This window comes from Bufo bufo, chromosome 6 (genome assembly GCF_905171765.1).
Source record: "Bufo bufo chromosome 6, aBufBuf1.1, whole genome shotgun sequence".
In the NCBI taxonomy this organism is placed as follows: Eukaryota; Metazoa; Chordata; class Amphibia; order Anura; family Bufonidae; genus Bufo; species Bufo bufo.
Window position 1 is genome coordinate 284,176,743 of NC_053394.1, and position 26,598 is coordinate 284,203,340.

Below are 26,598 nucleotides of genomic sequence, written 5' to 3' on the forward strand. Positions count from 1 at the left end.
AGGGAGGCATTGGCACACATTATGAGTGCATTATGGGGACATTGGCTTTACTGGGCGCACTAAGAGGAGGTATTTTTTTATACTGCAGGGCATTTTTATGTACGGGCTCACATTAAAAGGGGGCATTTTTCACACATTATAAAGAGAATTATTACTACCCGAGGCATTATGGTGGGCTCTATTACAATTGAGGGACTATGACGAACATGAAATCTCTGACTGATAGAATGTTAAAGAAAAAATCTTTATTCATGAGATATCTATAAAACGGGGCACAATTACCCTGATAGATCTTAAACAGGCAAACAGGACACACCACGTGTACAGAGGGACTAAAATATATATGCCATCTACATGAAGTGTATCGTAATTGAAACACCCATGGAGCCCTATCATTGGATAGACTCATTTTTGTTTTAACAGTACGTATCCCACACGGGTGTAACCAACAAGCCACTGAGGACAGGTGAAGTGGCACTAACGATCTACTTGCAATAAATCACCTCAGTGTCCGTGTAGTTTCAGACCAACCCTTTTTACTGGTATAGGCTGAGGGAGCATAAACAGTCCAGTTCACTGAGGGCTGTGCATGGCCAAACACATGCCGGGCTGAAATAATCTTGGTCCCAAATAATCTTGGCCCCTCCCCCTGGAGGTGTGTGCCGTTACTGCCGACCAGTAGGGAGTACAGACGTGTCACTGACACGCCCCCCACCAGCGGAGTAACAAATGTAGAGTTACAGCCCGGGGGACTAAACGTAGCCGCGCTAGACAGGTAAGGGGGAACCTCAAAAGCGGCTATAGTTATCCCTGAGACAAAGTAACAATAAACTGTAAGTGACTATGAGGAACATGAACACTAGTAAGGTCACTATGGGAGCATTATTACTTCTGGGGCACAGTGGTGACATTATTAATGCTGGGGGCACTATTACTACTATGTGCACTCTGGTAGATAATTATTTCTATTGGTGGGACTTTGGGGAGCACTATTAGTAAGGGAGGGGGGCACCCTAGAACAGTATCAGCTTAGCACAATTATTTTTGGGGGACGTTATGTTTACATTATTAGTGTCAGGGACACCATTTCCTGGGTGCAGTTATTTTATTGTGTGCCAATAATTACTGAAGGCGGTACTATCTGTGTGGTTCTAGTATTTTCAGGGGGACTGTTTCTACAGTATAGTATTGGGGAGCACAGTATTAGGGGGTGGCAGGGTAGGGTGTTCAGAAGGTGGGAGGATGATGGAAAACTAGGAAACTAAGATGTCTGTCTGTCGAACTTTGCAGAGAGAAGAGATGGCAGGAAGAAATCATCATGGCGGTCTGGTCTGAAAGGAGAAGATGAGGACAGAGAACATCTAAATCTAAGAAGACATCACTGGATGTAAGAGGTATGTGGCGCTGTATTAGGCTACCTTCACATCTGCGTTAGTGATTCCAGCAGGCTGTGCCAGCAGAATTCTCCGGCACGGCTGGATGCAGACAGAATGCCCGCCGGCCCCATTAAATATAATGGGATCCGGCAGAGATCCGGCCACAATCTGGTAAAATGCAGAGAATCAGCGGGACAAAACCGCTCCATATGTAATGTTAGGATGGAATAAGTTAGGTTGAGAATTTGGCTTGGGAGGGCCCAGGCACATTCTTTGCACAGGGGCCCTCTGCTGTCTGTTTTCACCCCTGAATATTACTGCAGCCAAACTAAAGGAACAAAATGATTAAGTCGCAAAGGGAGACAGAAGACTGCCACAGAGTTGGAAGCATATGTTCAGAACTTGGTTTTGTGGTTCCTCCTGTAAAATATGTCATAATGTCTACTAGGAACTAGTTCTTATTGCATCACAAAAGTAGCACATTTATACTTTAGAGTGTGAAGAAAAAAAACAAAAAAAAAACAACGTGTTCCCTCCTATTATAAAGAAGCATAATCTAAGTATCAAAGTGTTAAGCACTACGGGTGCAGTAGGCCTGTAGACCCATTTGCTTTCTTCTTGGAAGCTTAGCCTTTGCCGGGAAATTCCATGAGCCTGCAAACCTATCAGCGAGCAGAATGTCACTGTCACAGTCTTGAGCGAGAGGGCAGGGGAGAGTGAGATCATCACACATGAGAGGAGGAGGGAACAGGAGTGTGAGGCTGTAGTTGTAACTAAGGGAGGAGAAGAAAGGGGGGGAAAAAAGTCTTAAACTCTGGCAGTATGCAGACCAGAAAGGGGGTGGGAGGGACAAGAGTATAGACTGGAAGCATGTATAGAGTGTGAAGAGTCTCAGAAACAGGCAAGTGTCAAATTCAAGGAGAGAAAAGACAAAGGATCAAAAACAGAAGCTGGTAAGTGTGGGTAGTGGTTGAGTTTAACTAAGGGGTGTGACTGCAGGTCTGCTGAGCGGGCCCGAGAGTCGGGGTATGCCAGGTACAAGAAGACTTTGTACAGTCCAGGTATGTGTGACGGAACGATCAACAGCAAGTGTGTTCTTGTACGCACTCACATTCGACTGTAAAAAGTGACCTAATGTATATGAGGTTTGTCATAGACCTGCTCTTATAGACCAGGTAAGCTATGGCCTCCATAACGTGAGGAGATATGAATATGCACCCTTTAAGGAGTGTCATACTACCTCTGCCTGTGCATGTCTATAACTTTCTGATTTATACATGATCATGTCATTCGTGTATGCATACAAGATTGATGACATACATGACTAATGACGTGTGACATCTTCTTTGTTTTATTCGATTTTCCGGATTGTACCCGTCAAACATGTATTTTTCTACGTGCATACTTACAACAGCACACAGTTAAAGATCTGTTGGTATCAGCAACTTTTGTCGGGGCAGAACGTATGATTACAGGAGATTGCTCTTTCAGGATGTATTGTAATAGACTTTATTTGATCATTGCAATGGATCTATAGGCTCTTAAGATACTTTCAATCCTTAAAAATCTCTGCCCTCTTCTACTTAGCCATTCATTAATGATATCTTGTTAAAAATCTCTGTCCTCTTCTACTTAGCCATTCATTAATGATATCTTGTTGTGGAAAGGTGAGTGGTAACCAATAACGCTCCCAGGGGGCTTGTCACTTGGCTCTTCAAGAGACATCAATCAAAAAATTGTTTGGATGTGTAGTGATTTGGAGGACAATGAATGAGTTTCTACATTATTTGGTAGATTCAGGCCATTTGTAGGTCTGGGAAAGCTGAATGATGGCCTAGGTGGAGCAGTAATGCTGATCTTATTGGTGGCCACTCAGTTTCCGCAGTCAAAGAAGTAATTAATAGTCTCTAAATTGGTCTTGGCAAAAGAGTACAACTCAAATAAATCTCCAACTGTATGCAAACCTTACCATAATGACCAGTAAAACTGCAAGGGCCCTGTTTTAGTGCAGATCCAGTATAAAGAGGTCTATCCTGTAGCCAACCAACTGCTATAACATGTCTACACCACTGAACTGGTTATAGGAGACATCATCAGTCCAATGAGCTTTTGTACTTTTACTAACATTTTTTTTACAACTTTTTCTTATGTTTTTGATTTGTTCTTAGGGTGCTGACCCACATTCAGGTTTTTATGCAGTTTTTGGAGCCAAAATCATAAAATGATAATAAAAGGCGAGGAGCTATTAAAGGCAGATACTGCTTGTAAAAAAAAAATCTTTGGTTTTGGCTTCAAGAACTGCACCAAAAAACCTGTACATTTGGTAGCACCCTTCAAGTGGTAGGCCCATCTCACACCTTGGAGGTATATTGCTAGGATATGCCATCAATGTCAGATAGGTACGGGTTCCACCTCTGGAACCTGCGCCTGTCTCTCAAATGAGGCATGGCGTGTTCTCCATTTACTTCTATGGGAGTTCCGAAAAGAGCCATGCGAGTGTGCTTGGCTATTTCCAGAACTCCTATAGAAGTTAACTGCGAGCACACCACGCAAGCATGGTCATCTTTCCATTCACCTCTATGGGAATTCCGGAATTTTTTTGGCACCCCCATAAAAGTGAATGAAGGGTTGCCACACTTGTGCAGTTTTCCCTCGTTCATTTTGGGGGTCCCGTTCTAGAGATAGGTGTGGGGACCTGAACTTATCTGACATTGGTGGCATATCCTACCGTTATGCCACCAATGTGTCAGATGGGCCATCCCTTTAAGACTTTGTTCAAATGCAGTCCATTTGTTGCCGATATTCCGTACATCCTAATGGGGTTTGTAAAAATTCAAGCACATTCTGCAGAAATAGCATGGTTCTGATCTATGGGACTGATTCTTGTGGAAATCTTTTAGTCTATATTCACACCTGAGGTGCAGTTTAAACTGCAATGCAAAGTGCACTGGAAAAACAACATGTGCTTTTGCTGTGGTTTTTTTATGCAGTTGTATTCTTTCCCGGTGAGACATTGAAATCAGTGTATTTCATCTGTAAAAAAAAAAAAAAAAACAGCTATTAAAATCATAGCAAAAATGCTTTTTTTTTTTTGCAATGCAGGCTTAACCACATTTTATGTGGCAATGTACCCCTACAAATCTGCTGAATGTGAATTCGGCAGAGCATTGCTATACATTAGTCAGTGTGGCAGGGGCAAGCATTTCTCCTGTAAAGTAACTGCGCCTGTTGTTACCGACTGTTATGATGCTTCCGTGTTTGCATATTGCAGCCAGACAGTCCACCAACAAGCATGACTACCGCACAATATAATTCTCATATCAAACCATACTAACCAAAACCAAACAAAAACTATCCCTTCCAGCATGTCCCAACACGTAGAGTGATCTCCAGTGTTTCTAGGTATGTGTAGTGAACGTACAACTGACAGAACATGCTGGGAGTTGCAGTTTTAAATCAGTTAGAGGTGTGTCTGTCACATATACACTGAAGGCTACTGCTTAAAAAAACTGACCTATTCATCAGTTTAGGGGGCCATTTAAACAGGCTCGTTCCAGATCATTGGTGCACGCAAAATGCCTACTGATCAGCATTTAATTGGCCGCTGATCAGATATTTTATGCTCAGATATTTTATACATTGGAGGTGCTGCCAGCAAACTGAGGGATGAACAATCGTAATAGCGATCATTTGTTCCCTATTAATTGGGCTGTGTGAAAATGTATGTCAAATGACTTGCATATTGTCCCATGTAAAAGGACCTTTAGGGTGGCTGCACACAGTGTGAATTACTCACGGTTTTTCCTCCCGTATTTAGTGCAGGGAGAAACGCAGTGTAATACAGTACCAGCAAAGTGAATGAGATTAAACAAATTTCATGTACACCTTACTTACATAAACAGAAAATCTGCAACAAAGGCCTCATGCACACGACCGTTTTTTTTTGCGGTCCGCAAAAACTGGGTCCGTAGGTCCGTGATCCGTGTCCGTTTTTTCTTCCGTTGGTCTTCCTTGATTTTTGGAGGATCCACGGACATGAAGTAAAAAGTCGTTTTGGTGTCCGCCTGGCCGTGCGGAGCCAAACGGATCCGTCCTGATTTACAATGCAAGTCAATGGGGACGGATCCATTTGGCGTTGACACAATATGGTGCAATTGCAAACGGATCCGTCCCCCATTGACTTTCAATGTAAAGTCAGGAGTCCCTATTATACCATCGGATCGGAGTGTTCTCCAATCCGATGGTATATTTTAACTTGAAGCGTCCCCATCACCATGGGAACGCCTCTATGTTAGAATATACCATCGGATTTGAGTTAGATCGTGAAAACTCATATCCGACAGTATATTCTAACACAGAGGCGTTCCCATAGTGATGGGGACGCTTCAAGTTAGAATATACTACGAACTGTGTACATGACTTCCCCCTGCTGCCTGGCAGCACCCGATCTCTTATAGGGGGCTGTGATCCGCACAATTAACCCCTCAGGTGCCGCACCTGAGGGGTTAATTGTGCGTATCATAGCCCCCTGTAAGAGATCAGGTGCTGCCAGGCAGGAGGGGGCACCCCCCCTCCCTCCCAAGTTTTAAATTCATTGGTGGCCAGTGCGCCCCCCCTCCCTCCCCTGTAGTACTGTACATTCATTGGTGGCCAGTGGGCCCCCCCTCCCTCATCTGTATTACTGTACATTCATTGGTGGCCAGTGCGGCCCCCCTCCCTCCCCTGTATTACTGTACATTCATTGGTGGCCAGTGGGCCGCCCCTCCCTCCCCTGTATTACTGTACATTCATTGTACAGTAAATGCTTGTGTGACCTATGTTTTATATTCTTCATAGACCTTTAGCTAAGAGAGGGTTTGCATCACCGTTTCATTTTCTGTTCTTCCGATAGGTTAGCAGAACAAAAAAAAAAAAAAACAGGATCCTATAAAAAAGGATCCTATGTATCAGTTATGCACATTTGGCATCCATTTGAGCTATTTTCGTCTGAGATACGTTTTTCTAGACAGAGAAAAAAGTACTGCTGCAGAAAATGTTGGCGCACTAATGTTAGTGCACTTATGATTGTCCTGCCCGGGATCCAGCTGGGGGTACCAGCATTTAGAAGCTTGGATGGCAGTGGGGAAAGATCCTCCTGGGAGGCCGGCTGTGCTGTAGGGTTAATGAAGCATCTGAGCTTTCTCTTCTCACACTGGAAACACAGGAGCTGTCAGGGCTGTGCTGTAGGGTTAATGCAGCAGATGAGCTTCCTCTTCTCATACACGAAACACAGGAGCTGCCTGGGCTGTGCTGTAGGGTTAATGCAGCAGATGAGCTTCCTCTTCTCATACAGGAAACACAGGAGCTGCCTGGGCTGTGCTGTAGGGTTAATGCAGCAGATGAGCTTCCTCTTCTCATACAGGAAACACAGGAGCTGCCTGTGCTATGCTGTAGGGTTAATACAGCAGCTGAGCTTCCTCTTCTCATACAGGAAACACAGGAGCGGTCATGGTTGTGCTGTAGAGTTAATACAGCAGCTGAGCTTTCTCTTCTCACACTGGAAACACAGGAGCTGTCTGGGCTGTGCTGTAGGGTTAATGCAGCAGCTGAGCTTTCTTTTCTCATATAGGAAACACAGGAGCTGTCAGGACTGCTGTAGGGTTAATGCAGCAGCTGAGCTTTCTCTTCTCATACAGGAAACACAGGAGTTTTCTGGGCTGTGCTGAAGGATTAAAGGGGTTATCCAAGACTATAAAATGCTCTCCCCCAAATGTCAGGCCCCTCACAATGAATATACTTAACTGGCTCCCCGCGCCGCTCCTGGTCCCTGCTGCTTCTCCCCGTGTGTGGATGAAAACATCCGGCGTCTGGGGGGCGAGCAACCAATGGCAGGCGGGGACGGGGATGAGCCTCCCTAGCGTCACCTGCAATGTTTTCATCGAGGCACATGGAGAAGCAGCAGCGGTGGCGCGGGGACCAGGAGCAAGCGCAGGGAGCGGGGGAGCCAAGTAAGTATATTCATTGTGAGGGGCCCGGGATATGGGGGAGCATTTTATAGTCTTGGATAACCCCTTTAATGCAGCAGATGAGCTTTCTCTTCTCATACAGGAGCTGTCAGGACTGTGCTGTAATGTCTGCACAGAAGCAGGGCACACTTCTGTGGAGATCTCTCAGTCTCTCTATCTGCTGGCCATGCTGCTGTCTCTAAGGATACTTTCACACTAGCGTTTTTAGTTTCCGGTATTGAGTTCCGTCATAGGGTCTCAAAACCGGGAAAAAAAACGCTTCAGTTTTGTCCCCATTCATTGTCAATGGGGACAAAACATAACTGAACAGAACGGAATGCTCCAAAATACATTCTGTTTCGTTTGGTTGCGTTCCCATAACGGGAGAGCAAACCGTATCATGGGATATGGAGCTAGACTTTCAATGGAGTTCATGACGGATCCGCCTTGGCAATATTAAAGATAATATTCCGTTCATAACGGATGCAGATGGTTGTATTATCAGTAACGGAAGCGTTTTTGCTGAACCCTGCCGGATCCCTCAGCTATTGGTTGCAGGGAGGAGCAAGTGCTCATGGGATTTGTAGTCCACTTCACCTCAGAAGAATCAGCACTAATACCTGCTGCTGTGATTGACAGGCACGGCATCCACTAGACCCACTGCTTTCTCTGCAGGGGTTACAAAGACAATTGCTTAAAAGAACATTTCTGTTACAGACAATTGTGTAAGCTAGTATCCCAGTCACAGTTAATTGCTTAAAGGAGTATTCCTGTTGCAGAGCCTTCTATTTGAGGAATCACTGCTGGTCTGTTGTACTGTACTCACATCATTAGTACAACAGATGTCATAGGACAACTTTGCATGCATCGTAGTCACCCACTTCATCCCATATGGCACTCAACAGGGCCCAAAATCAAATCCTCATGACAAGGACCTTGAGGATGGCAATGACTAATGTTCTGGAGATGGTGAAAGATATGTAAAGCATCACAATGTGATGAAGGGAATGAAAGCGAGCAAGTTCTTTCATCCATAATTACATCTCCTATACACCTACACATTTGTCACCCACTTTCTGCTTCATTTGCATGGGCATGTTAGAGTTAACTATTGTATGCAATCCAAATTTTATGCTCAAATCTGGGAGTTATCACTGCAATCTTACAAGGTGTATTATTACCACATAATCAGCATATGGAACAAAATGTAATAGTTACCGTACCAGTGGATGCTATATATTGCTGCAAAAGGACATAGTATGGCAGGTTTAATAATACTGTCATAGGCATGGGGTTGGGCACTGTCTCACTATATTAAAACTGAGCCCGCCATTTATGAAATGAAACCAGCCTGGTGACTGGCTTCTGAATTAAGCCCAGGCAATCATCTGTTATCTTAGGGGTAACATGTGGCCATACATACAGGGGAAATAAAGGGGCTGTTTCATCACAAACAACGGGGGCATATCACTAGGATATGCCCCCATTGTGTTATGGTGCGCTAGGACCCGCACCTATGTTGAGACCAGAGCCCAGAAAGTGGTGGAGAGTGCACTGCGCATGCGCAGCTGCCCTTCATTCATTTTCTATGGGGCTGCCCATAGAAGTGAATTGGAGTGGTGGCCAGCCATGCCCAGTGCGCTCCCATTCACTTCTATCTGATTGGCAGGGTAAGACACACAACTCTCCCACCGATCTGCTGTTTTGCAGCAGCTCCAGTGCCTACAATAATAAGCTTTGTCCACTGCACACAATGAACAGAACTGTAATTCTGGTGCTGACTTCCAGCACCAGACCTACTGCAGAACAGTAGATTGGTGGGGGTGGCGGGTGTCATACCCACGCTGATCGGACATTCGTGGCCTATCCTGAGGATAGTCCATAAATATAAAAGGATCAGAAACCACCTACAGGGGGCACAAACAAGTCATATGTTGGGTCTGACCTGTTGGGCATTTTGTCTTAAGAACTTACATTCTGTTGTCAGTCATTAAAAAATGGGTCTTGCTGGCCACGTTCTCTCTCTTCCTCCTAAATGATCATTTGGTTTCCAGTTCTATTCCCTAAATCCCCCAATGTTACTTCTTTGGAAGGTGGACTTTAAGTGACCATGAGACTACTGGATTTGCTTACCTCAGGGAAAATGGAGACAAATGCAACCCAAAATTCAATGACTGGTCCCTTTTCACTGCTGTGCTTTTGGCAACGCTGGGGTTGCAGTTGTGGCAACTTGCAAGTTGCCTGGCAACCCCATTCTCTTCTTTCATGTTGGGAACCCCCTTGTTGAGTCCGAAGTTGCGGTGTTGCCCCAGCCTAAGAACCTTTAAAGGGGTTGTCTTATCTCAGACATTGATGGAATATTACTACAATAATGTTAGATAGGAACAAGTCTCGGAGGTGAGACCCGAACCTATTTACAGAACGGCTTTCCCGAACTGAATAGAGCAGAGCCACGCATGCACAGCCACCCCCCATTCATTTCCAAAGGACTTCTGAGAATAACTGACCTCGCTTGCTCACCTATTTTCGGAACTCCCATAGAAGTGAATGAAGAGCATGCTATGCATGCAAGGTGCACTCTCATTCACTTTAGGAGCCCCAGTCTAGAGACAAGTACTGCTCCCAGAGGTTGATCCCACACACTTCTGACATTGGTGGATTATCCTAGCAGTAGTCCATCAACGTCTGAGGTAAGAGAACCCAATGCAAGCATTTTCCAAAGAGTTTCAGCTATTTGTTAAATATGGTGTTAATTACCTTAGACAGCTTCTAGGACAATTGGAAAAGCTGCAATGCGCTGATCAATCGTAGTTGATCATTTCAATATCCTGCTATAACGCATATTTAATACTTGTGTGCCACTTCAAAGGGCCATCCGGATAAACTGTGAGAAAGCTGGGATCTGTATCTCATTATTATGTCTGAATGCAGAAACCAAGACGGGTCAGTCAGAGGCCCAGGCATTCTGAATCACTTACTCATAAGAAGCATATCCTGCTGTGCTCGCTGACTAATCTCCAAACCACTGAGCCTAGCAATAAGAAGTGGAGGAGGGTCCTGGATACTGTTACATGAGTATACATACAGGGAAAACTAAACGAAAACTTGTGGAAAGTGTAAAAAGATGCATTAACACCATAAGTTCCCCAAAAACATATGTGTTCCATAATGCAAAGCAACAAAGGGCGGCATTCTACACTTAAAAGGGTCATCCTTTAATTAAATACTGATTAATTCTGTTAGATCAGGGAAACCATATTTTTTTCAATTGGAATTATAAAAAACAATGCTCCTGTGACTAGAGATAGCTGTTGCATGCTTGTTAAAGCGCCCTCCTGGTCCACCTAATGTGTCCAGTGCTGGTGAGAAGAAGCTGCCTCTGATGCATTGATTCTTAGTGGCTGTTCTGCACAATCACTCTGCTGCCTGTGTGCAAGGAGATACAAGGGCTCGGACTGAGCTACTGAGCATGTGTGACCATTGCTCCTGGACACATTAGGTGGAGAGCCTGAGTGACAATAAAAAGATATGCAAGATAGAAGGACTTCACTACTACTGCACGAAATCCTCATGCCACTACTCCATGTGACAGACGGACAAGGGCTGTATATCAGTACATGGTGGTGCGATTACGGACAGTAGATCATCAACAATATAAAACAGCAAAGAAGAATCAGTGGCACTCACCATCCAAGAATAAAAAGAACAGCAATGGGCGGAATAATAAGTATGTAACTGTAATATCTAGACACAGGAGCACAAATGTAAATGATTTCAATTGAAATAATTAAATTTTACATGATGTGACAGAAACATGTAACCCACATCTTGATTTAAAGAAGACCTATCACCACAAGAAGCAGTGAAATCTGCAGTCAGTATGTTATCAAATAAAGGTTATTCACACTAGCGTCGGGGCTCCGCTTGTGAGCTCCATTTGAAGGGGCTCACAAGCGGCCCCGAACGCATCCGTCCAGCTACCAATGCATTCTGAGTGGACGCGGATCCACTCAGAATGCATCAGTCTGGCAGCGTTCAGCCTCCGCTCCGCTCAGCGAGCGGACACCTGAACGCTGCTTGCAGCGTTCGGGTGTCCGCCTGGCCGTGCGGAGGCAAACGGATCCGTCCAGACTTACAATGTAAGTCAATGGGGACGGATCCGTTTGAAGTTGACACAATATGGCTCAATTTTCAAACGGATCCGTCCCCCATTGACTTTCAATGTAAAGTCTGGACGGATCCGTCTGAACTACTTTCAGACTTAGAATTTTTTTCTAAACTATAATGCAGACGGATCCGTTCTGAACGGATCCAAACGTCTGCATTATAGGAGAGGATCCGTCTGTGCAGACACCAGACGGATCCTCTCTGAACGCTAGTGTGAAAGTAGCCTTACTGCAGCACTCAATGACTTCCATTCAATGTGCAGATTTATTCACCAAGAAATGCATTTCTTGGTGAATAAATCTGCATGTTGAATGGAAGACACTGAGTGCTGCGGTAACCTTTATTTTATACTATCTACTGGGGATCTAAAAGCTAAAACCTAACCATGCGGGCCCCTCCACCTAATGGACTGTACAATGCTTTACATACAACTGTAAGTGCTGCTCCACCTTTTTCATTTTTTGCAGGCAATATGTTATAAGGCAGGAGGAGTTGAGCAGATTAATATATAGTTTTAAAGGAAGAGAGTCAGTTATAAACTTATAATTTATACATTTATATCTCTGCTTTTTCTGACTTCAGTTGTACACGGAGGGAGTTATCAGTGATTGAAAGCATTCACTGTGTAAGTGTGTATACAGAGATTGCTGTCAGTCACTGATAGCTGTGCAGAGGGGCCGTCTTATTATTGATTGATAGCATTCCCTGTGTAAGCCTGTATACAGAGACTGCTGTCAGTTACTGATAGCTGTACACAGGGGCAGTCTTAAATGCAGAGATATAAATGTATACATTACAAGTTTTACTTAATAATTTCCCATAAAACTATATATCAATCTGCTCAGCTCCTCCTGCTCTATAACATGCTGCCTGCAGATTGCACTGCATTTTGTGGAGACAGGTCCTCTTTTAGATGGTTAACTTGTTGTACACCCCCACTTTCCACCCACAGAGGTCAGCTGATTGGAGAAGTAAGGCTGCTGGGGAAGCTGACAGCGCCTGTACCATTTATTAAATGGTGCCCATTTTATAGCATACCGTAAGTGCCTACATAATACTTGTTTGCACCCGGTTCACCACAGATGCACACAAGCTCTCTCTTAAGGCTGTATCATGTAATGACTTCTTAGAGTAACAAGCTATAGCTGTCCTTGTGCCCAGTGGTTGAATGATCACCTGATTGCTATAGCTTGTTACTCTAAGAAGCCATTACATGATAAAAAAATATAGCAGTTTCGTGAATGTGCCTTTTGGGTTGAGAATATCTGATTAAGGTAGTGTCACTGTACTTAGTGCTTCTCTGCCTTCAACTTCCTGTTTATTACATAGATACACTTTCCCGAATCACGAAAAAACATTTCTCAAGAACTGCAGATCTAGCCTACAAGTCAAAGAGAGAGGGGGAAGGAGAGAGGGCGGTATTACAAGGCGTTGTTTAAAGGGACACGCACGGTTAACTTTTTCATGCCACACTAGATGCAAAACTGAAGCTTTAGCTATCTATATCCATTACTACACATTTATTACCCTTCCTGATATGGGCCTCCTGAAGGTGAAACTTTACTTTCAAAAGCACTTTAAAAAATATGTTACACAAAAGCTGCAAAAACGTTATACCCTGTGGACAGAGGGTTCCCTTAAATATAAATATGGATGTGCCCTTCCTGGTGGGTGTCCTCAGTTGTAACCTATAGCATCCCCTAATCCCGCCGTGAACATATGAACAAACCATCCTTTACTGCCAAACCCATCCAACATGCTGTGTAGAGCCCTAACAGTGCCGCCGGCGAGAGACCGGTGCTGCAATGGCCTGCCTCCATGGATGGTAGGACACCAGTAATAATCTTTCAGAATTGCACCTTCAGTCAAAGTAGCTCTCTAATGACTTGCCTAATTTCTACCTTATAAACCTGTCAGCAGAACACATGGAACTGGAGACACAGACTGTCCTAAAACAGCCAATAGCTGCTGTCATGTTTGTACGAGAACAGGCAAAAATAAGGGCTAAAATGATACAAATCAATAACGATAGGCGAAAGCCGCAGAAACAATGCAGCTTAGGATAGAAGTAAACAGGATGAAGGGGCGTGGGCAAAAAAAATAACAGAAATAAAAAGAATGGCGGCCAGGAGAGTAACAGGAAAAGAAGAGGGGAGCAGGAAAGTGGGGCTGGAGAGGAGGAGACAGGCGAGCATGGAAGAGGGAGGCCCTGTTACTGGCAGGCTTCAGTGACCTTCCGACAGAAACTGAAAGTAGTCGATATACTTTCGAGCACATGGAGTAACCAGCCAGCTGCCTGAGTAAGTTTACATGTACTGTGAGCGGGTCTCCACTGAAAGCATGTCCGATTCAGAAAGTAATGTCATTTTAATGGTTTATACTGTAAAGTGACATTGATGTCTTATGGCGGATAAACAGTTTTTAGTCCCATAGTTGAGGGAACATATTTTAATGCAGTACCATCTTTATGGCACTGTTATGGGGCATCATGCCTAAAACTCCTTGGAACACTATGGTTGGCACTCTTATGGGGTAAATGCGGATGACTGTATGCGGACACTTGGAGGGTACATTTTGGCACCAAGTCCTAAGTATTGTATGCATTACCCTGTGACCATGTCTCCTGCATGTCACTATGCTGCTGGGGTTTAGGGTACTAAGGGCACTGCTGGGGTACTAATGGTTTAGGGTACTACGCATGTCATGGTCCTTTTCTCCTTTATAGAAGGAGAAGTTCACATACAGCACATGTAAATTGCTGGTGAAGAGTCATGAGAAGAGTCCAGCAGTAGTGATGAGCGGCAGGGGCAATATTCAAATTTGTGATATTTCGCGAATATTCGCCATATATTCGCGAATTCGTTATCTTCAGTCATTATTTTCTTGATTGCGGAAATCGGCATTTGAAAAATTCACTATCAACACTACTCCTAAAGTCAAAGATATTGCAGCCTTCTCATTGGCTCACAAGCTAGAAGCAGGGAGGGATCATGTGTACTGATTAAAGGGAGTCTTTCACGCAGATTCACCCTATTAACCTAATAACAGTGTTATGTCCACGGCATCCCCCCTATTAAAACGGTGCTTACCGTTAGTTCCTTGCTAGCATCGTTGTGCAGAAAAACACTTTTAATCCGCATGCAAATGCGTCTGTGAAGGTGCCCAGGGGCGGCGTTACAACGGCCGGTGCCCAGGCCCCTGGGTCATTTTCATACGAAGGCACTCCCCCTCCGCCGCGTCTGCCCGCCCTTAGTCTCTGTTCTAACTTCCCTCCTCCCGTCCATAATCCCGCGCAGGATTAGAGGTTAGAACAGAGACTAAGGGCGGGCAGACGCGGCGGAGGGGGAGTGCCTTCGTATGAAAATGACCCAGGGGCCTGGGCACCGGCCGTCGTAACGCCGCCCCTGGGCACCTTCACAGACGCATTTGCATGCGGATTAAAAGTGTTTTTCTGCACAACGATGCTAGCAAGGAACTAACGGTAAGCACCGTTTTAATAGGGGGGATGCCGTGGACATAACACTGTTATTAGGTAAATAGGGTGAATCTGCGTGAAAGACTCCCTTTAAAAAAAAATCTTGAATATTTGAAATTACGAATATATATATCACTATATTCTAAATATTCGCTAATTCTCGAAGTGCCGATATTCGCGATAAAAATTCGCAATTCGAATATTTTGTGATCAACACTATCCAGCAGCATCCAGAGCTCTGTGAGATGCAACTATGATCGTTCACCCCCATACAGTTTGCATCTCGTCAGCAGCCCATCCCCGTTTACATGGGGAGATGTGCTGCCGTCACGTGCAAGATGTGAATGCAAATAAAAATGAGCAATTGCCTATTCATAGAGGGGATCAGCGGACATACTTACAAGGGGCAATGATCTGAACATGAATTTGTAGGAACATTTGTAAAAAGGGCCTTAATGAATGACATTTCACATTGGTTGTCATTCACTTGGCTCCCTGATAGTTATCTTTGTGGGTGCATTTGCGGGTACACTGCTTTGTACTAGCTTTGGCATGGATCATGTAGCGTGAATTCAATATCATTGGGGAATTGCTATTTAACCGTGATCACTCATGATAGATAAGATACCGGTGAGTCAGTAAAAATATAGTAATACAAGAGACGTAAACTGTTACTAATAAATCCATCTCTGTAGGAAAAATAGGTAAATGAAATGGATTTGTGTTTCTTCACATGTAAAAAAATTATAATTAAATATCACATTGTACTAACCTTAGAAAAGCAGTATTTAGTGGCAAAATATAATCCAGTATTTCAGCCATTGCCTTCAAAGGAGTGTGCGCAGCATAACTGATGCAATGAAGTATATTATTTTTGCCATTAGCTTCCACTAAAATGTGTACCGTACTGTTAAAGGGCATCCATCAGCAGATTTGTATCTATGAACCTGGCTGACCTGTTACATGTGCACTTGGCAGCTGAAGGCATCTGTGTTGGTCCCATGTTCATATGTGTCTGCATTGCTGAGAAAAATGCAGTTTTAATAAATGCAAATGGAGCAATGTAGGCGTGGCCATTACACCTAGAGGCTCAGCTCTCTCTGCACTTCATTGACAGGGCCTGGCAACGTGATCATGCTGACAGATGTCCTTTAAGTTCATTCCATTCAGAATACTGATTTGACAATAGAATGAACAAGTCAAGCCAAAATTAGCAAATAATTTAATGGGTTCCTTTCAGGTCCACCTATTATAATATTGAACAGGAGGGCTTCGTCTTTTGTCTATCTCCTCTTCATGATGTCTGGGCTTCTGATACCCCACCCCCATTAAAACAAGAGATGCGGTCAATCTAGTTTTGGCCCGATCTCCAGGGACCCTGTCATGCTCATGGTCAAAAGACAATATTATTTTTCGTATAAATTGAAGCCATTTTGGAGCAGAAGGAGCATTCTTGGCTCTACAAACAGAACTGACCATCATCCATGTCTTGTTGGGAATAACTAAAAAGTGTCTAGAGTATCATATAAAGATTATACCAATAAAGCTTGGCCTAACACCGCAACAAAATCAATATATATATCGCGTTTCGGCGAACCTTTGTCTGGGGGTTCGAAGTTTAGCCGAAACGTGCATCAGGGTTGGTGCCATCTCGGAGGAGGCACAGCATGGGTAATACATTCTGCCTTGATGATTGATTGTATTGATATAATTGCACTTGCAGTTTATATTTTTTCTTACTACTATGTGGAGCAGTATGAATTGTTGCCAGTGTGTCCTCCTCTGGTGATGTCGCCTTGTCCCTGCACTTGTTTTACCATATAAAGATGTAGCCTTTAAATGAGCTTTATATCCCACCCAGCACAAGCAATATCTGACTTTTCTCCAGATTGTACATGTTTGAGTATTTTAGGACTAAGACATATGTAAAGTACTGGAAAAATTACATGTTGAGTCCTCCTTGTGGAGAAGTGAATGCATTCGACCATATGCTCCTTAGCATGTTGCAGCAATGACATAAGGAACCAAAAATCTATGTTGTCAAACCCGTCCAGCCAGTGCATAAATCAACAATATGTGCACTTGTCAATAGGAAATGAATTGAAAGGACCTGTTCTCAATAGGAATACAACATGTCTCATACTATCATTTGTCTTCAGGTTATAGAAAACAAACATGGCCATAGACTGCCATGACGGTCAAACGACAGTCTCCTCCAAGACCCCTGTGCACTCTCTCAAGCTCATTAAGCCTCTTGAGTCGGTAGATAAGAAAGCAGTTGAAGCAGGAATACCCAAAGCTCTTCTCCAGAATAAGGATGGACACTGGGCCAAACTACTGCTGAAGGGAACAGCCACCGAGACTAAAGACAGCTCTGCCCTGGGAATCTCCATCATAGCACAACCTGAATGTAAGATCTTGTCGTGTTATATTGAATTTCTTTGACCCAAATTTCCTTCAAGTTTTACATAACTTGCTACTTGTAATGTTTCAGCTTTACAGATCTAGCCGAGCTCAAATTGACTCTGATAACATGTCACAGTGTTATCTCGGTTATCTTGTGACAAAAGCCATTGAAATCCATTGAAAAGTCAGTTAACATTTTCTTACCATTTTTTACTGAACACGGTAACCATCAAGTTTTGCTCGGCTGCATTTGTATGTTTCAGCTACTATACCATAACTGTTACTACTATACCTATTGCTCTATAACCTCTCCCATATACCTCTTATTACCCCCTGTAACCTCTCCCATATCTTCTCCTATTACTCCATGCAACATCTCCCTATATCTCCTATTACTCCATATCACCTCTCCCTATAGCGCCTATTACTCCATATAACCTCTCCCTATATCTCCTCCTATTACTCCATATAACCTATCCCATATTAGGGCTGTCGAATATAATCGATGCATCGATGCATCGCGATTCGACCCCCGGCGATTCTGCATCGATGCGGTTGCTTTAAATAATCGATGCATGTTGATGACGTCAGCGTCGCGTCCGCCGTGCAGCCGAGTCGGAAAAAAGTTTTTGGGCGCCTTCTTTCCCGCCTCCCGCCTCCCGCTGACGTGTCAGAGGGGGTGGCCACAACATTGAGTGAGCCAGGTCTGATTGAGTGAGGAGGAGCCGGAGGCGTGGTTTCCGCGCATCTCCGGCTCCCAGTCAGACACTCAGAAGCAGGCGGCAGTGCGGACGTGCGGTGGCTGGCGGCGAGGTAAGTTCTGTCACCTATGAGTATGTAATATCTACCTCCAAAGCGCCTGCCACCTACACAGCATATACACCCACCTACCGCCTGCCACCTACACAGCTCATATTGCCGCTTCTCATACCTTTGCCGCCCGCGCCATGTTTCTTCTTTATTTTTTTCGGTTGTGTCTCTTCGTATTCTTCCCCTCCGTCTACTACAGTGGACGGAACTTTAGGTTCCGGGTCTATGAAAGGCGGTCAAACAGCGGCCCCTAGTGGCCAGTCTGGGAATGTCTACATTTATCTCACACTATTGGAGATTGCTCCCAGCAGGAGGTGATCCACACTGACAACTCTCAGCTAAGGGCAGGGATCTGAAACTGCTGGGGTGTCAGATTTACTGACAGTTACTGATCCTGCACCATCAGAGCCCCTTCACACGTGTATCAGTCCCTACTGAGAGGATGGTTATTGTGGATACAATGTAGCATACACAGGATCTATCAACCTGAAACCTCCAGGACTAACATACTGATGGTCTCTCAGGTTCTTTCACACTTGCGTTTTTCTTTTCCGGCATAGAGTTCCGTCCTAGGAGCTCAATACCGGAAAAGAACTGACCAGTTTTATCCTAATGCATTCTGAATGGAGAGCAATCCGTTCAGGAGGCATCAGTTCAGTCCCTCTTACGTTTTTTGACCGGAGAGAATACCGCAGCATGCTACAGTTTTCTCTCCTGCCAAAAATCCTGAACACTTGCCGGATCCAGCTTTAAACTTATATTGAAATGTATTAGTGCCAGATCCGGCATTAAAATTGCTGCATTGACGGATCCGTTCTTCCGATCTGCGCAGACCTTTAAATCTGTGAAAAAAATAAACACCGGATCCGTTTTTCCAGATGACACCGGAGAGACAGATCCGGTATTTCAATGCATTTGTCAGACGGATCCGCCTGACAAATGCATCCGTTTGCGTCCAGATTGCCGGAATCCTCTGAAAAACAAGGGGACTTGGGTAATAATCTTGATGCATCGTGATGCATCGCCGAATCGAATCGAATCGTGGACTTGATAATCGTAATCGCATCGAATCGTGAGACGAGTGAAGATGCGCAGCCCTATCCCATATCTCCTCCTATTGCTCCATATAACCTCTCCCTATATCTTCTCCTATTACTCCATATAACCTCTCAACATATCTCCTCCTATTGCTCCATATAACCTCTCCCTATATCTTCTCCTACGGTATTACTCCATATAACCTCTCCCTATATCTTCTCCTATTACTCCATATAACCTCTCCACATATCTCCTCCTATTGCTCCATATAACCTCTCCCTATATCTCCTCCTATTGCTCCATATAACCTCTCCCTATATCTCCTCCTATTGCTCCATATAACCTATCCCTATATCTCCCCCTATTACTCCATATAACATCTCCCTATATCTCCCCCTATTACTCCATATAACATCTCCCTATATCTCTTCCTATTACTCCATATAACCTCTCCCTAGATCTCCTCCTATTACTCCATATAACCTCTCCCTAGATCTCCTCCTATTACTCCATATAACTTCTCCCTAAATCTCCTCCTATTACTCCATATAACCTCTCCCTATATCATCTCCTACGGTATTACTCCATATAACATCTCCCTATATCTCTTCCTATTACTCCATATAACCTCTCCCTAGATCTCCTCCTATTACTCCATATAACCTCTCCCTAGATCTCCTCCTATTACTCCATATAACCTCTCCCTAAATCTCCTCCTATTACTCCATATAACCTCTCCCTATATCTCCTCCTATTGCTCCATATAACCTCTCCTATATCTCCTCCTATTACTCCATATAACCTCTCCCTATATCTCCTCCCATTACTCCATATAACCTCTCTCTATATCTCCTCCTATTACTCCATATCACCTCTCCCTATATCTCCTCCTATTACTCCATATCACCTCTCCCTATATCTCCTCTTATTACTCCATATAACCTCTCCTTATATCTCCTATTACTCCATACAACCTCTCTCTATATCTCCTCCTATTACTCCATATAACCTCCCTTAGATCTACATACAGCTTATAAAAACAAATATTTTGTATCACTTTTCAGGTGAGAATAATCAAGAAATTTGCCCAACTTCCCAGGAAGGTCCTCTGTACATCACAGACTCCAAGCAGTACAGGTAATTCAACACATCCATCCTACTAATAAAGACCTGGGGGCTATTATGGCATTTGCAATCAATTATGAATTCATCTCTTCACAGTTTAACCGAATGCAATGAGCATATTCCAAATAATGTGGTAAATGCAACAGAAGGCAAATTGGCACAGCCACCACGATTTCCAAAGAGCAAGAAAAAGAGGCGGAAAAGAAGTGTTAAGAATAACAATGCCACCACAGCTATAAGAAGCCAGACCACCCCAGAGCAGGAGACACGCACACCGATACCTGTACAGGTAATGTGAGCTATGGCAAAATACATCTGTTACTGGGGGCACCAGGGCTGATAGCTGTCTACATCTGTTACTGGGGGCACCAGGGCTGATAGCTGTCTGCAATCTACTATGTTTTGAAACAGAGAATTTAGTCTGAAACCAGGGCACCATCACAAGGTGATTAGGTGTAGTTACCTATATTCTGCCTGTGCATACTATACGTTTTCTATGAACCCTTCATATGCATTAATTGTGTCTCCCAACAATCGACCTTTACATAGAAAATTTAACATTTGGTAATTAATGTAAAAAGTGGATCAGATTTAGCGGCCATTATCTTGTGTGGAAAAGTTCCTCTACTTGACGTTATCATGGAAATTGTATGATGCTAGTACAGGTGCCTTCATATAAGGCAGATTTTGTTGCCGGAGTTTCTGTTCGGTTCCATTCATCTGAATGAGCCTTGCAGAAATCCATCTGCTTTCTGCCAAAACATCCCCATTCAGATGAATCATGGTCAACCTCTTTTAAATTGGGAGCCACCTTGGTTCACTGGGATTTCAGAAAACTTTTCATATGTCATAGAGGCATCTCAAAAGTTTGGATCGGTGAGAGTCTGAGTGCTGAGACCCCCACTGGTCACTAGAATATCACACTCTTTCTCCTAGCTGCAGGGGACGAAATCAAGATGGTCCCATAGACTTTCTTTTGAGGCTATCTCTCTTCCTCTCCTACAGTGAGGAGAGACAGCACAATACGCGAGAGCTTCTCTCTCCTTTTTATAACATTCAGTGGGGATCTCAGCTCTCAGAGCCCCACAGATCTAAAAGCTTGATATGTCTCGAGTCTATAACATATCAAAAGTTTTATCAAAACAGTGGATTTTGAACAGGGGACATTTCCATCTAAAATGTAATACTACATGTCCCCCATTAAATGAATGGCTCAAGCTACAGCAAGAACCCCTGTTTGTTAAGGCTCCATTCACACGTCCGCAATTTCGTTCTGCATTTTGCGGAACGGAATTGCGGACCCATTCATTCCTATGGGGCAGCATGATGTGCTGCCCGGACACGGAATTGCAGATCCGCACTTCCGGGTCCGCACTTCCGTTCCGCAAAAAAATAGAACATGTCCTATTCTTGTCCGCAATTGCGGACAAGAACAGGCATATTCTATAAGTGCCGGCAATGTTCGATCCGCAAAATGTGGAACGCACATTGCCGCTTTCCGTGTTTTGCGGATCCGCGGCTCCGTGTATCCGCAAAACACGTTGCGGACGTGTGAATGGAGCCTAACAGCTCTGCCCTCTCTTTCATACCGGGGACTCCCCAACAGGAGACTCCTCTCTGTGAAGTCCATATGCCCTAATAGTGTGTATGCAAAGGGTTGCCTTTTTGAGACAAATTTCCTGGACCACTACTCTGAGCCGAACTCACAGGATCTGTTACATTGGGCGTGTTTCCCAGACCAAACACATTTGTGTGAAATTAGTCCTATTTTCATTGATTTAAAAAAAGCACTATTTCTACAGTTTGGTTAAAAAAAAGTCCATCATCTCCTTGATTTGGCTAGCTATTTTGGCCTCAGCCAGATGGGGATAGCAATTGTCAATCAGAATGCAATTGTGATTACTATAGTGGCAGCAGTGCAAATAAAGCAATGTACCACTTCATCTCCTGATGGCTCTGCAACGTCTTACCAAGTGATGGTATGGACACTAATTGACTAGTAGAGTAGAGCAGACTTAATTAAATATTGTTTTTCTGGTTTTCTGTAGGATGAAGAATCTCAGTCAAAACAATGGCATACAAGTAGCATCAAACCAACTAATGAAAACATTCAGTACCCGCCTCCAAACTCACAACCCTATGCTTATGACAACCTAAAAGTGCTCCACAAGCTTATCAGTCCATGTCAATGCATCTACCATGTGGGTGCTGGAAAGCTTCAGCCTCCATCAAATCTATTACTTGATCAATCATCTAAAATTATTACTGCTTTGGGGACTGATGATTATGAAAAATTTAACCTACAGAGGGGTTCCTTCAAGTTCTCCAACTCCTTTACAGACTCAAAAACCCAATCTGTGGAAGAGGGGGTATTGTTTGCTCTTAAGGATAGTGTAAGCTTTGGAGAACCCTACAACTTGTGCACATTAGCCAAATCCTGGAAGAAAGATGATTATGATCATGAACAGTTGGTCAACGAAGGGATCCTACTGAACAAGGTATAACAATATACTGAACTAATTAAGACATAATTTTGGACCTAGAGAACTGACTAAGCAACCCATTTAAAGGGCATCTGTCAGCAGATTTGTACGTAGGAAACTGGCTGACCTGTTGCATGTGCTCTTGGCACATGTTTCTAAATTGCTGAGAAAAATGAAGTTTTAATATATGCAAATGATCCTCTAGGAACACTGGGGCCTTACCATTACACCTAGAGGCTCAGCTCTCTCTGCTTCTGGTGCACCCTCTGCACTTTGATTGACAGGGCCAGGCAGTGAAAATGTCATCACACCTGGCCCTGACTTGTCCTAAAGTCAATCAAAGTGGAGAGAGCGCGGCAGTTGCAGAGAGAGCTGAGCCTCTAGGTGTAATGGTGATGTCCCTGTCGCTCCTACAGGCTGATTAGATTAAAGAATGTCGTATTGTAAAGAGACTGTGGGAAAATTTATCATCATGGACCTGCAAGTACTAAACCCAATAGCAGAGTCTTTACAGGAAACATAGTTATTTTTAGGGATAAAAACAGCATCTGTGTCAAGATACCACAGCTGATATGATTTTCCTTTTCTGATAGGACTTTATTAGATAAGACACATTTTCTCATTTTCTTTAGGGTCTCAAGACGCAAGATTATGAATACAAAACAAATATCCATTGGACAAAAAGTGAAGAGGTGCTGGGCAGTGGAGCATTTGGAGATGTGTTCTTAGGAAAGGACAAAGAAACTGGTTTTAAATTTGCAGCTAAAACAGTAAGTATAACTTCTTCATAAATGTCCATATAGGCTTTATTATTTAAAAGCATCAAGGACAAACAGGTTGTCCCAGCTGGACAACACCGGACCACATTCCCTATTGGCTATATGCGCTTTATAAAGGGGGGTCCTTTTTTTGTATGACCAGAGAAAATAGCCTCTGCAAAGGGTATTTCCCACTTTGGCAGACTTGGCTGCTGTGCCCCGCTGTTCCCCTGCTTACCGCCGCGGTCCCGGGCGCCATGTTCTGGGCTCCGTCAGTGTGGGTGCTGTTGTTCTGGATCCGCTCCACAGTCTGCTCTCAGCCCTGGCCACAGCATGCTTGCTGTTTGTTTCCTGCAGCACTTTCTTAAAGGGAACCTGTCACATGGATTTTGGGTATAGAGCTGAGGACATGGGTTGCTAGATCGCCTCTAGCACATCCACAATACCCAGTCCCCATAGCTCTGTGTACTTTTATTGTGTAAAAAAAACTGATTCGATACATATGCAAATTAACCTGAGATGAGTCAGAGCTTGAAAATATGACTCTTCTCTGGTCACACAAGTAAGATATGACTCTTTTATGTTAATTTGCATAAAAGGCGGGAAGTACAAAAATGCATAATACTTATTGAATTCGTCTGCAAATGAAATTAAAAGTGTAATTTATATGTTTAGGGTAACACAATGAACATTTAGAAACGCTCAGTGAGGGTAGCATAGTAGAGGTGACAGGTTCCCTTTAAGGGCCGGCGCGTGTCACTTCCTGGGCTTTATGGGTTAGGCCGTGACAGTACACTGAGGCCATGGACCCCGCTGGTCACCCCAAGCCTGTCGTTCAGGAATTGTTACATGAAGTGAGGCGTCAGAGCGAACGTCAGGATGTCATGATGCAGTTCATGCAAAATGTTGCTCCTCGTATGGATGCCATTTCTTCTCCAGCTACTGCAGGAAGCCTCCACCTAAGCAGTGAGCCCGTTGACGTCACGGCACTAATGGGTGGGCTTTAGCCCTGCTCTAGCCTGTAAAACGGGTAGGGCAACTCTAAAGCTCGCCCATCAGAGCCAGTGACGTCACCAGGAACACTGCTAGGTAGAAGCCTCAGCATAGCAATGTAATAATAATATAAACAAAAAAGCTATGAAATGCTCCGATGCTCATGTCAGGAGTAAAAATGGGGAACCCAGACAACCACTTTAGGCCTCAACATAAGTGTAGGTAGCTCATAAAGAGATGTTACATTTTTAAAGATGTTTCACATCGGAGGCATAAGCATGTGGCGTAAACACAATGTAAAAGAGCAGGTCGAAGTTAATCCATTCACTTTCACTTCCTCCAGGTCTAATTTTATTTCTCCTCTTCCTCTTTTCAGATTAATGTCGACAGATTTCGATCTGAGGAGCTGACCTGCTGCCTAGCTGTCAATTCTGAAAAAATAATCCCAGTGTACGGGGCTGTCCGAGAAGGATCCTGGATCACTGTGTTTATAAAGCACATGGAGGGTAAGGTTCAGGACTCCTGACTTATTACAAATGACAAGTAATAAGAAATGGTTGTAAATCTAGCACTAACACCCAAAATCTCACCAGATATGGGTGAATGTGTGAAGTAAAATTAAAGCTGCTTCTACACACAAGATAACTGATGAAGTGAGCTGCAGGGGTGGTGGGAAGGTTGGGAGTAGTTGTACCCAAAGTTCGGATGCTCCCTGGGCTGTGCAGTTATAGGGGCACACCCTGATGTTGGAGCTCCTGCCTGATGTTAGGAGGGGTGCCCTCAGTCGTGTTATGTTTTAGGTGCAAGGCAGGGTTTCCTGAATTGCTGTGATAGCAATGAAAATGTTGGTGCACACAATGACGAGGCCAGATTTTAGTGTATCAAGTCCACTGTACTTTACTGAGGCTATTTTGCAGATGATTCACACAAGCATGAAGTGCAGTTTTTACAGTTGGCATATGTCATTTCTAAGGCTGTGTATGGGAGGCTGGTCTCTCTCTATCAATCATGCTATACAATCTCTCCTTTCCCAGCCTAAGGGGTGCACTTTCTCTGTCTTCAGATATATAGATATATCTCTAGTATCTTCAGTGGAACACAGTCTGTGAACCTGAAGCTTGCCCCCACCACATGCAGAGATGTCTGTAGCCTCAATGTAGGTGCGCTACCTTTCTCTAACAAATGGTCTGCACATCTCCTTTGTGGACATTCAACTTTCTGTAGAATCCAATAGCTCTTTCCCTCAAGAGATGACATAAATACTGTGACTTTTACTGCTTATAATCCAGAGTAAGATGGTTTCCGTGTTAGCACTGCTCCTTAGCGGTGTACTCGTCTGCAACTCTCTTCCTCCTAGAAAAGAAAGGGTGGAGCCAGCCCTTCCTAGCAACTAGGGAACCTCCCACTCCATACACAGCCCATGGGACATATAATACATGAAATACAGCGACAGTAACACTTTAACCACCTGCAGTGGGGACAGTGCACTGACAACAACTATCCCCCCCATAAAACTGCATGACCGGCCAGCAGACGTTGTCCGTTGTAGGTGGGAGAGGGGAGAAAAGTGTCTGCCAGACTCCTTTGGCAGGTGGCTTATCTTACTGAGAGAAAAGAATTGGGCATGCTGAAATCTAACATACTCAACTTTTTTCTCCCCTGATATCTGGAGTACACATGGGTTTGGTCAGTAGTCATGTGTATGGCTGATTTAAGTATTCTACAATTAGCTGTTACAGCTAGAGTTACATATCTTGTTACTAACTGCTGAACTGAGATTCCCTTGCTCAAGGATAAGTAGTCTGATAAGTAGTTTGGTTTTGTATTTGTAAACCAGACATCCATAGATATTCAGAATAGGATTTATCAAGTTCTGCACTGCGGAAGTATGGCTTATTGGCGCAAAAAAAAATATTGATATTTTGTAGTTTTACACCACTTACTTCAGTTTGTGGGCATGGTTAGCCTGTTGAGCTTATTTAA

General features: G+C 43.9%; 1 protein-coding gene across 1 annotated transcript in view; it reads left to right on the forward strand.

The window, feature by feature from the left end:
• Positions 1 to 2,183: 2,183 nt before the first annotated feature.
• MAP3K14 (mitogen-activated protein kinase kinase kinase 14) overlaps positions 2,184 to 26,598 on the forward strand; it is a 37,208-nt gene continuing 12,793 nt past the window's right edge. Inside the window, exons 1-7 of the mRNA XM_040436818.1 lie at positions 2,184 to 2,329; positions 17,162 to 17,412; positions 20,321 to 20,393; positions 20,478 to 20,670; positions 22,430 to 22,879; positions 23,497 to 23,634; positions 24,992 to 25,121. Of these exons, the coding sequence (XP_040292752.1) occupies positions 17,178 to 17,412; positions 20,321 to 20,393; positions 20,478 to 20,670; positions 22,430 to 22,879; positions 23,497 to 23,634; positions 24,992 to 25,121 (1,219 nt within the window). The 5' untranslated portion in view covers positions 2,184 to 2,329; positions 17,162 to 17,177. The remainder of the gene's footprint in view (positions 2,330 to 17,161; positions 17,413 to 20,320; positions 20,394 to 20,477; positions 20,671 to 22,429; positions 22,880 to 23,496; positions 23,635 to 24,991; positions 25,122 to 26,598) is intronic.